The sequence below is a fragment of the Poromitra crassiceps genome (genome assembly GCF_964638095.1).
Source record: "Poromitra crassiceps genome assembly, chromosome: 2".
In the NCBI taxonomy this organism is placed as follows: Eukaryota; Metazoa; Chordata; class Actinopteri; order Beryciformes; family Melamphaidae; genus Poromitra; species Poromitra crassiceps.
Window position 1 is genome coordinate 41,917,647 of NC_139624.1, and position 16,841 is coordinate 41,934,487.

Consider the following 16,841-nt stretch of genomic DNA (forward strand, 5'->3'; position numbering starts at 1 on the left):
TATCTGACCATGAGGGCAAAAAAGAGTGATTAAAACAAATTGGTGTATGAACAGAAACATCTGGTATATTCAAAACCTTCCTAACCTGGTTCAGAATTCTGACTGAGTTTTTCACAACAAAACTCAAACCTTTCAAAATCCCAGCCTCCTCTAGCTTAGAAAACAACATGGCTGGGAAGGAGGACCTGGCGATAGAGTCAACCTCCATTTTTAGCCACAGGGGGGCCCCGTGAGTTAAATTACCAGGAATCCCTTGTCACCAAAACATCAGAGCCCTAACGTTGGCAGCCGGCAAATCCTTTTCAACATGGAAAATGGTCCTACCCCTACCCTAAACCTCCCACTGACCCCCTACATTGAACCATGACTCTCAGAGTCTACAACCTTCCTATCCCTGCCTCTGGCCACGGCTATTGCCGGCGGAAGCATCAAAACACAGGCAGACACCCACAGGCACACACAGACCTGCCCAGACCTCCTGCTTGACCCTACAATTGGAAGTCATTAAGACAGTGTCCATCCATAAAGATAACTTCTACATATGCCTGCAAGCCCTACCTCTCTGCAGTGACAAAGAGCAGATGGCAAGAACCTTAGCAACAGTTGGCAAGGCAGCAATGCTTTTGTAAGAGAGTAGCCAAGATAGGGAGGGGTGTCAAAAACATTTAAGCGGCATACATTAGAGAGACAGAAATAGGCAGACAGAAAATGAAAGACACAGGCTAAGGACTAATGTACACCGCCTCCGGAACAGATGCGGTACGGATGCGGTACGGCTCCGGTACGGCTACCAACAGACCCACACTCATGTAATCTGTCAGACGTATGCGGGATCTGACAAAAATAGAACAGGTGCATAATTTTTCCGTACCGCATGTCTCGCCCATCAATTAACATGGGCGAGAGTCGATCCGGCAGTTTTACCGGATCCGCAACGCAGCCGTAACGCATCTGATGTACATTGCCTGTAAGAGCGAGACAGGCAGAGAGGGAGGGAAGGAGATGGATAGAGAGAGAGAGAAGAAAGAGAGACAGATTCAAAGTCAAGCCAAGGTCAGACTCCTAACTCCTTGGCCATTCACTCAGTACCAACCTGCACCATTCAACTCCTCTCTGCCCTCCCTGAGATTTGCATCTAATCTTTCCTCTCTGCTCATTTCCCTCTATTTATGGCTCTGGTAGTTGGTAGTTGGTCTGGTACTTATTTATGGCTCTGGCAGTTGCAGAAAGTTTGAAATGTGACTTAAAGAGCGTGGTGCAGGTAAAAAAAAAAAAAATACTTACAGTTACGACTCAAGATACTTGAGTCGTACCCCCAAAAAACAAAAACAAAATTAAAACATGCCCCCAGGGCAGAAATATGGAGGAAAAAAGTGCATTATAATGCACGTTAAAAAAAATGCCATCTGTGCAGATAACACCTGTGATGACACTTGCGCTACTGTACTTACGTAATAATAATAATAATATACAGTCAATGTGTACAGCAGAAAACTTTCCAAAACACCAGATGTACGATAATTATCGTATTTGTACGATAATTTACCACCAAAACCAATAGCATTTTGACCCTCTGTCTGGTACGGTAGTTTGACACTGCCCAGAATGCATTTCGGCATTGACGGGAGAAAGAAAAACTCCACTCCATTTCCCCCCCAAAGGCAACTTTTTACTTTCTGTTTAGTTTGGGCTCTATCTATGGTTAATATGGCACTTTATAATTTCAGTAGTCAAACCTAACTAGTAGTAAAAACTAGTTGACCCCCAATATGCAATCGGTTTTTCAAAATAACGGCAAAGATACATTTGGGACCGATCATCTCAGCTCGTGTAAGCCGGCTGCAGTCTGGTCTGAGGCGGATAACTTTATCGTCGGAGACGGACACAACTGGCACTCGCTGGAGCTCAGTGGTGGAGTGGAGAGCAGTTTCAGCTACAGAGGGGAGGAGTTTTAGCTGCAGAGTGGAGGTGATATACTGCAGTGAGGGCCTCTCAACGGGCGGACAGACCGGGACAGACGGTCGGCGTACGGAGGTAATGTTCCGAGGGAACATTTATTGATTATTGTGTATTAAAATCGTCACAGGTGTTATTGCTAGGTTTTTATGTGCACGTGGCAGATGCTTCACAAAACCAGTCTAGATGCAGCTATGTGTAGGGGGGGAAACAAAAAACAAAAGAGAATCCTAATTGCTACATAAAAGTCCCACATATTAATGCAAAGTGGTGTCTAACCTGCATCATGCTCTTTAACATGAAGATGCAGGAAATGGGGCTACTAAATGAGGGAGAGAAGCAGAGCACAGAAAAGAAAAGAGACCAACTAATTTGGACCACCTCCCTTTTTCCTGCCCCTGCGAACACTACAATCTCATTGTACATACGGCAGAGAGATCCATCATTATGTGCATCTGACCGTGACATAACATTACTTTACTCACAATTTCTTTTTATTATTGCCATTGACTGGATATTCATGTGGGACACGAATGACAGCCAGCAACAAGATGCTGGTAAAGCCACTTTGGCAGGTAATCAGTCATCGTTTGGATGTGTTATTATTGGATGTGCTGCTACATTTATATTAGAAAAACTGGTAGAATTTTGGGGGGGGGACTTACCATGCATTGTGGCCTGTAAACATAAAAACAAAAACTATTTGCCCGATTTGAGAGAAACATATCAAGTTTGTATTTATCTTATAAAATCTGATACAAAATATTGATCATATACATTACATAGGTGAGGAATAACTGTTGATACAACTAAACATTAAGCTGTGTGTCCTCTTCAACAGCATCATGCACTCTGACAAAAGTAGCAGTAAACTGAAGAACACAAGCGATGATTCAGAACAATGACAGAGGTTAAAGTCATTAAAATAAGTCTGAGAAAACAAGGAAGCATCACGTAGAGTGAGGCAGAGAGAAACACAAACACACACACAGCGTGCTTTGCGAGCACTGACTGCCACGGGTTTTCCTCAGAGATCTGCCATAGGTCAGCTTAACAGCTGCTCATCTCCTCAACCAATCAGACGGGAGCAGGGAGCAAGAGCCGGGCATAAATACATGCCAATTAAAGAACCTAAAATTAAACCAAGCAATCCAGCTTCCCGTGTCTTTTTCTCTGGCTACTTCTTGCTGACAGATTGAATGCCATCCATCACATCACTGCCAGTTTGTCGGCTGATTAATTTACTGTCTGAGAAGGTGAATTAAACACTGGATTTTAAGCAAAGTGTTGGCTGGAAAATAAATCAAGGACAAACAAATCTCCAGAGCAGAGGATCAAAAAGAAGACGCCTCGGTGTATGCCAGTGAGGGAAGGGAACACAACACAAACAACCAGAGTTCACAATGAGGACGTCAATGGTGAGATTTATAGTAAGGTGAAGTGCTGCCACATGCTCCCATACGGATACTTGTAGCAACGGTAAATCTAATGGACTAAAAGAGAACAATGCAGTTCTTCATGAATATAGGCTCACTTTGTAGGCTACCAGCTTTGCTCACAGAAGGATTCATCTATACGAGTTGACTGATTGAAATGAGCAAGTAGGGCTGGGCAATATGGACCAAAAATCATAGCTCTTTATTTTTAGGCTGAATAACGATGCACATACAGTATCGGTATTTAAGTGGGCTAAATTTGTTACTTGGTGCTTTCACAAAATATCTACAAAAGGTTTTTGATAAATAATCATGAGTAATGTGGATATAATGACTAAGTTTGTATCGTAAGGGCAAATAATAGGACGGCTAGATCAGCTAGAAGAGTCAGGTAAGCTATAGTCTCGCTGGCCAGCCTCCTCTCCCTTCCATCTGAGGAGTCTGGCGCCCCAGGTCTCCATAACTGGGATAAACCCTCCCCTGCTCTACAGCTGCTCTCCCATTGGAGCGACTGCTTCGGTGTCATTGGCTCCGACCATGTCAATCAGAGCGGCTTCCACTCCCTCCTCCCTGTGTGTCGCTGTAAATAGTGCCCTGCCGCCACAGTGAAAACAACAACGCTAACTAGCTAGCAAGCTAACGGCAGAAACCTACACGCTAGCTCTTTGCTACACGCTGAAAACGGCAAATTGGATTGTTGGAAACTATTTTCCAAGGGCACTGCCGCTAAGCGCCGCCCATCACAATCCCACTATGGAGACCTGCAGCGCCAGACTCCTGGAGGCTGGCCAGCGAGACTAGGTAAGCTAAGAAAATTACATCACTTTACTGTAATGCAGCCTTTAAAACCAGGAAAAGACAACACTTACGCCATATCACAATATCCAAATTCTAAGACGATATCACGATATAATATCGATATATTGCCTAGCCCTATGAGAACGTCAACATCTGGTTTGTGTATCCAATTTCCCCGTGGAGATAATTTAAGTTTCATCTTTACTTGATCTTTTTAGTTTTATAGTTAATTCTTTACACTTCCATTTTGTGTGTGCAGCTGTTTGGTACACAGCCATTTGCCACATGCTCTTTCACCACCTTACAGTACCCTGAGCACATACATTCCCTCCCAGTCTAAGTACATCTATCAGCATTGCAAATGTATTGGCTGATATCTGACCTGCAGCACTGTCTGGATCTGATATCTGACCTGCAGCACTGTCTGGATCTGATATCTGACCTGCAGCACTGTCTGGATCTGATATCTGACCTGCAGCACTGTCTGGATCTGATATCTGACCTGCAGCACTGTCTGGATAAAATGTATTGGCTGATATCTGATCTGCAGCACTGTCTGGATCAAAAGTATTGGCCGATATCTGACCTGCAGCACTGTCTGGATCTGATATCTGACCTGCAGCACTGTCTGGATCAAATGTATTGGCTGATATCTGACCTGCAGCACTGTCTGGATCAAATGTATTGGCTGATATCTGACCTGCAGCGCTGTCTGGATCTGATATCTGACCTGCAGCGCTGTCTGGATCTGATAACTGATCTGCAGCACTGTCTGGATCAAATGTATTGGCTGATATCTGACCTGCAGCACTGTCTGGATCAAATGTATTGGCTGATATCTGACCTGCAGCACTGTCTGGATCAAATGTATTGGCTGATATCTGACCTGCAGCACTGTCTGGATCAAAAGTATGGGCTGATATCTGACCTGCAGCACTGTCTGGATCAAATGTATTGGCTGATATCTGACCTGCAGCACTGTCTGGATCAAATGTATTGGCTGATATCTGACCTGCAGCACTGTCTGGATCAAATGTATTGGCTGATATCTGACCTGCAGCACTGTCTGGATCAAAAGTATGGGCTGATATCTGACCTGCAGCACTGTCTGGATCAAATGTATTGGCTGATATCTGACCTGCAACACTGTCTGGATCAAAAGTATGGGCTGATATCTGACATGCAGCACTGTCTGGATCAAATGTATTGGCTGATATCTGACCTGCAGCCCTGTCTGGATCTGATATCTGACCTGCAGCACTGTCTGGATCGGATATCTGACCTGCAGCACTGTCTGGATCAAATGTATTGGCTGATATCTGACCTGCAGCACTGTCTGGATCAAATGTATTGGCTGATATCTGACCTGCAGCACTGTCTGGATCTGATATCTGACCTGCAGCACTGTCTGGATCTGATATCTGACCTGCAGCACTGTCTGGATCAAATGTATTGGCTGATATCTGACCTGCAGCACTGTCTGGATCAAATGTATTGGCTGATATCTGACCTGCAGCACTGTCTGGATCTTGGCAGAGACGTCGGCCTGCTCGTAGAGCTTGATGCCCTCCTCGTGGGCCCCGCCCGGGCACTGCACCACCATCTGCTGCAGGTGGGCCAGCACCACACTGTGAGCCTGGGCCACTGCCTGGAACTTATCAAACAGCAGCTCCAGCAGTTCCAGCAGCAGCCTGCAGAGGGAGCCAGAGTGAGCAGAAAGGGAGGGAGGATGAGGGCAGAAAAGGGAAGGAGGAAAGGAGGGATGGAGGGAGGTTAGAGATAAACGTATATGAGTTGTGAGTCAGAGTGATATTTAATAGAAATAAGAAAATAATATGACACACTTTTTCACTCTCAGGATCCCCAAAGCACCCCCAAATGTATTATTAGTCAATTTCCTTGTATGTGAAAACATACCTTGGCAAATAAAATAATTCTGATTCTGATTTATTTATTGATTAATTTTTTTTTTTAAGGAACATGAATGGAATATTTAGCATGATTCCATGGTCTAATAATTTATCATGATCCAACAGCTAAGGAATAGACCGAACATACTGCAACTCCCCCATTTTAGAAAATAGATAGCTCCTAAAATGAGTCACTTGGCCATGGTTTGCTGCTATACAAATCAGAAAATTAGAATGGGCAAAACGGAGTGGAGTGGTGCCAGGTCGACCAGTTAAACAGAAATGGCTGCCTAGATGGTGTTTGACGCATGGCAGTATCCATGGTTTACTAACGAGGCTGCGACAAACACAAAAAATCCAGTCAGCAGCAGTCATTTGGGTAAAAACAGATCACTTATTGGAAAGAGAATGGAAAGTCATTCAAGGTAACAGGCAAGTCACAAACAGGCAGGTCGCAGCATAGCTGAACATTTCTGATAACTTGGATAATCTGTGATATGTAATGTTAAAGCTAACCTGCAAAGAAAGAGGGAATAACAAATAGATAATTCTACCTAATAAAATCATTACTGATTGTATTTCACATTACCCATTAGATCAGTGGTTCCCAAACTTAGGGTTGTGACCCTGGAATTCAAATAGGGTCGCCTGATTATTATTTAATTTTTTTACACCACACACAATTTGATACTACCGAAGATGATTAGGGTCACTTGCGATTTTTATTTATTTATTTTAAAGTGATCATCTCTAAGATTTCAGCTTTGTTCTCTTGGGTGACACCTATGGCGATGAGTGGAGATTGCATCCAACAGTGTTGGATTATGTGACATTACTAATCTCCACTTACCGGCAGTGTCTGTCTGTCTCTCTCTCTCTGTCCTTTGCGTATCTTGAGAACCGTTGGTCGGATCTACTTCAAACTCGCGGAGTGTGCTTAGCGGCGGGGGACTGAGTGCAGAGCACTGTCTTTGTGTGATTTTGACTGTTATATATTTGAATATTAATACATTTTTGTTCGACATCACTGATAATGTCACAACTTCGCATCACTGATGACATCACAATTGCTCTTATGACATCACTGATGATGTCACAATGCCTATGACATCACTTCCGGGATAAAGATTACAGAGAGAGATTGCCCACTTGCTCTCTTTTATTTATGATGATGATGATGATGATAATAATAATTACAACGATCGATAACATCAGCTACACCAACGTTAGCAGACGTTATTAACAATGGTTAATACTGGAACACATTGTGCAGTGCGTGGCTGTCACAATACACAGAAACGCTTGAACTAGTCGTTGGATCGACAATGTTTTGAGCATCAGCCCGCTACTAGGGATGCACCGATTGCCATTTTCTTGGCCGATTCCGATTTCCGATTTTTGAATAGTCTGACTTGCCGATACCGATTTTTGCCGATTCCGATTTTTTTTTCTAAAAACAACAATTGACAGCTTACACAAACGTTTTTGTAACTTTGTTTAAAAATTAAGATTCATAGAACAATTCTTACATCTAATGGGGATCCAAATAAACAAATAAACAATTCTTATCATTTGCATGAAGTAGGACCTTCTCACTCAAACACATCTCAAAATAAAAGTGTTCCAGGTTAGGCTACTGGACAGAGCTTTTTTGTGCAAATACAATGAATACAAAAATTAAATTAAATCCAATTGCCTATATCCCACAGCTATCATGCATTTACTTTTCCAAAAGAAAACAGGTGCAACAGAACATCAAAATGATCCATGGACAAGGAGTTTATAGACTGGCTCCAGACCAGTCCTCTTGAGTAGAGGGGAAATGAGTTTATGAGTTACAGTAACGATCTTCAGTCTGAATATCAGGCGGAGTTTACACACAGTCCGAAGTTTGGTATGCGTATTTTTATCTGCCATCCGAAAAAATATCGTCACGCACAGAAAACGTTGCACACTTGTGAGTCCGATGCATTTTTATTATTATGTCCGTCGTCCTCATGTCGTTCTATTTGCAATAAGAAACAAATAGTCTCTCCTGTATCCACGTCACGTTACAACATGACTTGACAGGCTGAGGCAGCAGCGCTGATGTGGAATGGAAAAGCAGGTCGGGGAATGGTTATACTGGACACACTCGCCAAGCCGGCTGTGCGCGGTGGCGGGTTGCTGGAGCACCGCTTCCCGGGGAGAGAGAGCAGAGAGAGGGGGGCCAGTGAGGTGAAGCGAGCCGCTCTGACTGGACTCCAGCCGAGCGGGACACGGCCGCACCTCTGTCTCCACGGCTTATTTTCGACTTGCATGTGTGACAAACTGCGAGCTTTGTCTACTTCACTGACGGTGAAAAAAATCCACAACGAGGAAGGTATGCTGGCGTGTGTGGTGTGGTGGCTGGGTGCCTGTCTCGGTGCTTTGGGGTGCGCGCACGTCATGTGAAAATCGGCTCACAGAATCGGCTATTTAGAGTGACCGGAACAGATCACCGATCGAGGCCGATCACGTGAAAATCGGCCATTTCCGGTCACGTGCCGATCGATCGGTGCATCCCTACCCGCTACCAAACGGCTTTGTCCCTGCACTCGACTGTATTCCTTCTACCGAAAACCAGCTGACGATTCGGATTCACGGATGTGGCTGAAGGCTTTAAATCTGAAGAAGCCGCCGAAATACGTTAATGTTTGTTCTCACCACTTTGTGGACAAAAAGCCAACCAAAGAGAATCCTTTCCCTGAACTGTGGCTAGGATACGTGCGGCCTCCTCAGAAAAAGAGACGCAGACTGGAGCGAGGCACTGCTGCTGAATTGCCGGGTAAGCTAGCTCGCTGGGTAGTTATCATGTTGGCAACGATATAGCTGATCATCCATGTTATTATTATTTGGCTACGTTGTGTTGGTTTTGTGTGTTTACTTTGTAGCATTGCCTGGTGTAACGCTAGTTAGCTAGCTAGCACTGCAGAGGCTAGTACTGCAGTGTTGAGCTAATGTTGTGGGCTTGGATCAGCCTCCCCGACGTTCCAGTATTTACCTGTCTGAAAAGTAATGCTTAATGGATAAATATGCTTAGTGTATTGTGGCGATCCAGAGTTTGACATGTCGGTGGCGATTACGACGTCACGTGAAGGCAGCGGACCAGCCAGGGTAGTAGGGAACTTCCGGTCTCGGGCGGGGAGGGAGTCTGGGATTACGAGGAGGCGGACAAGACGTGTGTGTAGCTAGGAGCTGTGTGTGTAGCTAGAAGCTATGAGTGTGAACCAGGAATAAAGACTGTACCAAGTATTGCCTCTTCTCCTCCTCACTTAATGATCCCGGGAGCGGATTATTACATTGGTGTACAGAAGTGTTAACTACGAACTTTGCCGCTCGCCTCGTGCGGTAACATCAAAAAAAGAGGAACGGGGAGACGGACTGTTGCTGCTCGTCGCGGAGGTTCCAGCCAGCTGCAAGCTAATCGGGCTGGATTTCCCTCAAGTAAGTCGGCTGGAGTGCTACAGTGGGCGGGTGAAGAGGCAGCGCGGAGAGAAGTGGAGCGGAACCGAGTGAAGATTAACGCCTTGGAGGATTGACTTGGCGTGAGCGGTTAGCTGAGTGTGCTAACTGCTAAGACATTAGCTGGGTTGCTAACTACTACAAGGCTAGCTGTGCGTGCTAGCTGGAGGCTAGCTGGTGTGCTAGCTGGGGGTTAGCTGGTGTGCTAACTGCTACAAACACCACGTGGAATGGCACACGTTGGTGGACCCTCGTCGTTGGACGGGGGGAGGGAGGAGCTACCGACTCCGGAGTTCAGCGCGGTACTGGCTGGCATGGAGACACGCCTGAAGCAGGAGTTCAGCGCGGTGCTTGCCAGTGTGGAGGCCCGCTTGATGCAGGAGATCAGACGGCTGTTGGAAGCGACGCCTGTCTGGGCAGAGGAGCTTATGAAACGGCTGCAGGAGGTCACGCAGCACGGAGAAAAGCGGACGGAGGAGCCGCAGAAACTGTGTTGGACTTGTGGAGCACAGGGACATCTGGCGAGGTGGTGTCACAGCATTCATTCGGGGCAAACCAGGTACGTGGAGCAACGGTACTGGGGGCGCCCGGGTGTCTGTTGGTCGTGTGGGACGTCTGGACATCTGGCCAGGGAGTGTCCGGAGGCTGTCAGAGGACAGAGGACAGCGGGAGAGGAGAGATGCGCAGGCGGCTGGCAGGTGAGACTCTGTTGGTCGTGTAAGAAGCCTGGACATTTGGCCAGGAACTGCACTGAGTCTGTGGAGGACGAAGGAGGGACACAGGCTGAAGAGAACATTATTCAAGTCGGGGCACTGACGATTGTGTCTCCAGAGGAGAATGTGTGCAGCCGGGGGGAAGAGGTCATTCAGGTCAGGAGAGTGTGGACTGCGTGTCCAGATGGACGGGTGTTGCTAACGCCGGAGGAGCCTAGCTGCTCTGCAACCCCCACGGTAGAGGACATCATCTGCAACGCTGTTACAGTCGGGAGAGCAACGCTCGTGTCTCCGGGTGAGCGAGAGGGGTCAACGCCGGAGGAGCCAGCCCAACCTGACTGCTCCACACCCCCCACAGTTGCTGTGCAGGAAGCCGAGGTGGAGATCGCCGTCGGTTGTGTTCTCCCCGCTGCCCTGAACACGCCACCCCCTGGGGGAGCGGGACGGGAGGACGAGAGCGTGCAAGAAGCGGAGGAAGAGGAGTACTGTTCAGATGTGGACCTGGAGGACGACGACATGGACATCATGGATGTCAAGGAGGACGAGTGGAAACGCAGGCAGGCGGAGGACGCAGACATCGGTCCGGTGGTCGTGTGGGTGGCGGCCGGGCGCCGGCCCATTGTGGAGGAGCTTCGCATGTGTTCCGGGGCCACGAGGGGACTGTGGGAGATGTTTACCGACCTGCATCTGGATGTAGATGGGCTGTTGGAGAGGAGAAGGCACGGGAAAAAACAGTTCCAGAGGGTTGTACCCAGCTGCCTGGGGGGGTTGGTGTTACTGTGGGCGCACAGGGGCCGCAGCGGTCAGGGGCATCGGGGGTCTGAAGAGACACTCTACCGTGTTCGTGCACTTTTCTACTGGAACAAACACAAGGAGGACGTGCGGAGCTACTGCAGTGCGTGTGATGGCTGTGGAGCACAGAAAAGGGACCGAAGAGAGTCACCCTGCGAAGGACTAACCCCACTGGGGGTTGGGAGGGACTAGAGTGCTTCAGATGGGACAGAAGCTTTGAAAGGGGGGATGGAAATGGTGGTGGTTTAAATGAATGGAAATGGTGTAGAATTTAAATGAATGGGAAAAGAGAAACGAAATAGTTGAAATGTGAGTGAAAATGAGTGTAAAAGGAAAGGGGGAAAATGTCAATGATGTAGAATTTAAATGAATGGAAAAAAAGAAAAGAAAAGACTGTTGTGGGGAATGAGAATTTAATGTGGGGATGAAAAAAAGATATTGGGGAAAAGTGTTGATGTGTTGGTGTGTTTTGGTACAGGGGATGTGTGTGGGTTGTGGGTGCCAGCGTGGAAGCTGGCTCTTGTTGAGAGGGGATAATGTGGCGATCCAGAGTTTGACATGTCGGTGGCGATTACGACGTCACGTGAAGGCAGCGGACCAGCCAGGGTAGTAGGGAACTTCCGGTCTCGGGCGGGGAGGGAGTCTGGGATTACGAGGAGGCGGACAAGACGTGTGTGTAGCTAGGAGCTGTGTGTGTAGCTAGAAGCTATGAGTGTGAACCAGGAATAAAGACTGTACCAAGTATTGCCTCTTCTCCTCCTCACTTAATGATCCCGGGAGCGGATTATTACAGTATATACAGCCAAGTTCCATCCATTCAGATTAACAAATCATCAATTTGCAGGGAAACTGCTGGTGTTCTCCAGAGCCCACGTTGTTAGTACAAATTACAGGCTAATGTTAGCTTGCCAGGCTGTTGCTAGAAACACAACAAAGTTCCATCCCTGATCACATTTACATTTAGAGCCTTATTCTCTCTCCTCTCTCTTTCAGGTACCGCGATGCTCAGACCCAGTGGGAAGACCCAACACAGGCTGACCATAGCTATGCCTATACGTCAACAAAGGCAGTCATGCTCAATAAAGCTACGCAGTGTGGGGCAGAAATCCAATCTACTGTGGCTAGCACCATGCTCCTTACTGATGACAACTCACTGCTATTCACGGGAGTGCACCTGTTGTGGTTTTTCGAATTGGTGTCTGCATTAATGCCGTTCAGTCAGCCCTCATTTGCCCTTCCTGTTGTTGACCAAATCTTGATGACCTTAATGAAGCTAAAACTAAATCTTGTCCTAGGAGATATTTCTCATCGCTTCAATGTGTCTACCAGCATGGCAAGCAAAGTTATTTCTCACTGGATTGATGTGATGGGTGAACAGTTTAAATACTTTATCCCCTGGCTTCCAAGAGAAACCATCCAGGCCACCATGCCAGTTTCATTTAAACAAAACTACCCTCGAACCACCTGTGTCATTGATTGTGCAGAAACTGCTATTCAGAGGGCAACAAACCTTGACACCAGGAGTTCCACTTTCAGCCACTACAAAGGAACCAACATGGCTAAATATCTAGTTGCTGTTGCTCCCAATGGGCTGTTCATGTTTATATCTAATGCATATGTAGGCAGAAGCAGCGATAAGTACATCACAATGGACAGTGGGTTTCTGGAGCACTTGAGGCCAGGTGATGAGGTAATGGCTGACCGCGGATTCACAATTCGAGACCTGCTGCATGAAAGAAAGTTCAGGTTGAATATCCCTGCATTCACCAACAAACGTGGACAATTGACAAATGAGGAGGTGACACGCACCAGACGAGTGGCCAATGTGCGCATCCATGTAGAGCGAGCAATAAGAAGGCTCAAAGTGTTCAAGATTTTGTCCCAAACTGTCCCCATCTCCATGACACCAAGAATGTTTAGGAAGGAGCGCTTCCTGGACTCAAAAAGTGTGTTTGTTTGAGGTGCTCTTTGGATAGGGTTACAAATAGAGTTGAAAAAAACAAAAAACTCCAAGGCACTCTCCTTTAAAAAAGTTAAAATGCCTTTATTTACATGGCAATGTCATATTAGACTTTACAAATCAACTTCGACGTGTTTCGGCATCTAGCCTTCTTCAGGAAGTGAATAATCAAGCAGATCTCCTGCCCCACCCGGTCTTTATGTAGAGGTGTTGAGCCAATGGGAGACTGCCACAGAAGGTGCTGTTGGTTAGAGGGTGTACAAATACACAAATTCCAATAGATGGCAGCATTCTGGCCTACATTATGTCAAAAACATACAAACACTACACAAACAACACAATGGTTTTGGGCCAACAATGTTGAGCAGAAACTGAATAAATAAAACAACCACATGAATAAATCACAATAGTAATACCTTTACATCCTGACGATGTTTACAAATCAAAACATAATCAATGTTTACAAAAAAACAGTGAAATCTAGGTCCTCATTAAGGCCTGGGTGTTTAGTGGCCTGTAGTTTGTCAATCCAAAAGGTTTCACGTTGGTTCAGTTTCCTTTGCCTGTCACCTTTTCGGATAGACGATGGGATGTGGTCAATGCCAAAAGCCTGTAATGTAGATGGATTGCTGTTGTGGAACTCCAGATAATGTCTAGCTATAGGGTATTTTAAATTCCCTGTACGAATCGCATAATCATGCTCTGCTAGTCTGTCCTGTAACCGTCTTTTGGTTCTTCCAATGTAAAACACTTTGCAAATAGGGCATTCTAGCCTGTAAATAACAAAGGAGGTTTTACAATTGATGAAGTGATTGATTGTGAATTTGTTCTGAGATGTAAAATCTACAAATGTCTTGGTCTGTATGACATTTTTGCAGCGGTTACAATGGCCACATTTGTAGGAGCCCTTAGGTTTTGGACCCAACCATGTTTGTTGGGTATTTGGTTGAAGATGGCTGTGTACCAGTTTATCCTGTAAAGTTGGGCATCTTCTGAAACTAATTAGTGGTGGCTCAGGGAAGACCTGACTGAGCATATCATCGCACTGTATAATACTCCAATTTCTATTTATAATCCGTTTGATGTTTTCTGCCTCTGTACTGTATGTTGTGACAAACACCACTCTCTCTTTTGTTTGTGTAGGGACATTTCTTTGTAGTAAAGATTGTCTGTCTAGGTGTTTGGCTCTAGTGTAGGCTTTCTCAAGGGTAGTGTTACTATAGCCTCGTTTTTGAAAGCGTAACACCATTTCCTTTGATTTGGTCTCAAAATCCTTTTCCTGGTCACAGATTCTCCTCACTCGTTGAAACTGGCCATAAGGTACATTGTCCTTGAGCCATTTGGGATGGAAGCTATTTGCATGCAGTATAGTATTCCTGTCTGTTGGTTTTCTAAATACAGATGTATGTAGGGAACCCTGATTGTCTTTAAAGATCGTGAGATCTAAAAAATGTATTCTCTCCTTACTGTAATCTAGAGACAGCTTAATGTTGGGGTTGATACTGTTTAAAAAGACATGGAAATCTTGTAGCTCAGTTTCTGACCCAGACCAAATCAAACAGACATCATCAATGTAACGTCCCCACCAGATAATGTGCTTAAGAAAGATATTTCTTTCGTTATTAAACACAAAGTCTTCTTCCCATTTACCCAGGTATAGACCTGCATAAGATGGACTATAACAAGCCCCCATAGCACATCCTTTTGTTTGTTTGAATACTTTGTCCTGAAAAATGAAAATGTTATTAGTCAACGTCCATTCTGTCAGTGACAGTAAGAAATCATTTGGTGGCATTTCAGATTCTGGTCGTGCACTTAAAAAGTGTCTGAGTGCTGCTAAGCCCTGTTTGTGCTCTATGGTTGTGTATAGTGATTCCACATCCATAGTCGCTAGAAAAGTCTCTGGGCCTATGTTTTCCAGTTGCTTGATCTTGTTGAGCACATCAGTAGTGTCCTGCACATAGGCCGGAAGAGAAGGTAGAAAAGGTTTGATGAAATAATCAATATACTTTGACACTGGTTCAGTCAGACTTTCATTGCCTGATATCACAGGTCGGCCTGGGGGATTAACCACACACTTGTGTATTTTTGGAAGCATGTAGAAGGAAGCCATACGTGGATTTTCATTATATAGGAATTTTAGTTCAGCTTCCGAAATCCAACTATTTTCTTTTGCCTCTATGAGAATCTCTTGTAGTTCTGTTTTGAGAGACTCAGTTGGATTATATGTCAGAGGTTGATAAAATGTAGTATTATTTAGTTGACGATAAGCCTCTTTAACATATATATCCTTTCCCCAAACTACAATTGCACCCCCCTTGTCTGCTTTCTTAATGACAATTTCATCATCTTTTGACAATGCCTCCAAGGTACTTTTTTCTTTATGGGTAAGGTTACAATATTTGGGTGCCCTTTTGTTCTTGAATAAGTTCTCAATATCAAAATTTACTTTCTTTGCAAATGTATTTAATGAAGCACTTTGGATCAAAGGGCAAAAAGTGGATTTTGGTTTGAAATGCCGTTTCTGGTTCGGAGAGGCAGACTGTCCAGAGTCTACTGAGTTTGTAGATGCTGTAGGGTTTTGCTTGTACCAAGCCTTGAGGTGTAAATTCCTATAGAAACGAAACAGGTCAATCTTTGTATCAAATTCTTTTGCAGAGTGGGTAGGTGCAAAAGATAGTCCTTTGGAGAGAACTTGCAAACTCTCCTCAGATAGGGGTTTACCAGAGATGTTGATCACAGCCTGTTGCTGGTTCCGCTCCTGCTCCTTGTTTGTATGGGTTGATAGTTTCTTTCTCCCCCTTCGTGTCCTCCTCTTCCTCTGCCTCTGTCTTGTCTCGGTCCACGTCCCCCTCCATGACACCAAGGTTGGACAAAATTCTAACAATCTGTGCCGCCCTAGTTAACCTTAGGGGGGACCTCATACGGCCGCCAAAAGAGCCTTAGATATATGCACACATGATGCATCCATCTCAAGTTGCAGCAACTAGATTGTGTGACTCAATGTGAAGGGACTCAATGATGACTTCTCATTTCAACCTTTCTTATGAATAGACATGTCTTTTGTTTTTGGATTATGTAAACATGTATTTTTGCTATGTAATCATGTTATTTTGTTTTTTTATTCTGCTGCTGCTGATATTCTGTTTTACTTTGTTGCTGAATAGACTGTTTTTTTACTTAAAGGAGAATTTCGTTTTTTTTTAACCTGGACCCATCTCCTGGCAATAATTATGATTTGGCCACTCACCAAGCTATGTCCGCGGCGTTTCTGGCCATCCTAGCGTTGTTTTGAGATCAATAGCGTCCAAGTCAGTTGTAAAATGGAGCTGATTTGGGGCCAAGTGTGTACATTGCCCATGGGTTTCACGTCACTGTTCTTTGCAGTCAGTGCTTCAGTGAGCGACTTGTTCTTCCCTAGAACAGGAGGAGTCCAACAGCACGTCCGTGTTGAGGACTCCATCAGGACATGCTGCAAGCCATGGCTCCCCCGGGCAGACCACCAAACCTTTGGTTTCGATGCTGTAGCCCTTGTCCTGCAGCACCTGCCTGGCTTGTTCCTCACCCTCCACCCCTTGGCAGGTTGCAGCATTGCCACGGAAGGTTGGGTGTAGATGCTCTGCCATGAACTTATCAGGTGCCGTGGTGGAGCGCATAGGCACCCTTTTTGCTGTGCTTGCTGTAATGCGCACCCTCCGCATATCATGCCACAGCTGTTCTTGGCTCTGAGCTTTCGTGTGCCGCTCAATCTCCACCAACTGGGCTGGTGACATGTCTATGAATTCTGTGTAGA

At 45.5% G+C, this 16,841-nt stretch overlaps 1 protein-coding gene across 4 annotated transcripts in view; it reads right to left on the reverse strand.

Moving 5' to 3' along the window:
• exoc4 (exocyst complex component 4) overlaps positions 1 to 16,841 on the reverse strand; it is a 298,065-nt gene that overhangs the window by 211,297 nt on the left and 69,927 nt on the right. For all 4 annotated transcript variants that reach the window (XR_014553501.1, XM_083654561.1, XM_083654560.1 and 1 more), the window contains one exon: positions 5,701 to 5,881. Coding sequence is in view for 3 of the 4 variants with exons in the window: in XM_083654561.1 (XP_083510687.1) it covers positions 5,701 to 5,881 (181 nt within the window). In the remaining variant the exon portion in view is untranslated. The remainder of the gene's footprint in view (positions 1 to 5,700; positions 5,882 to 16,841) is intronic.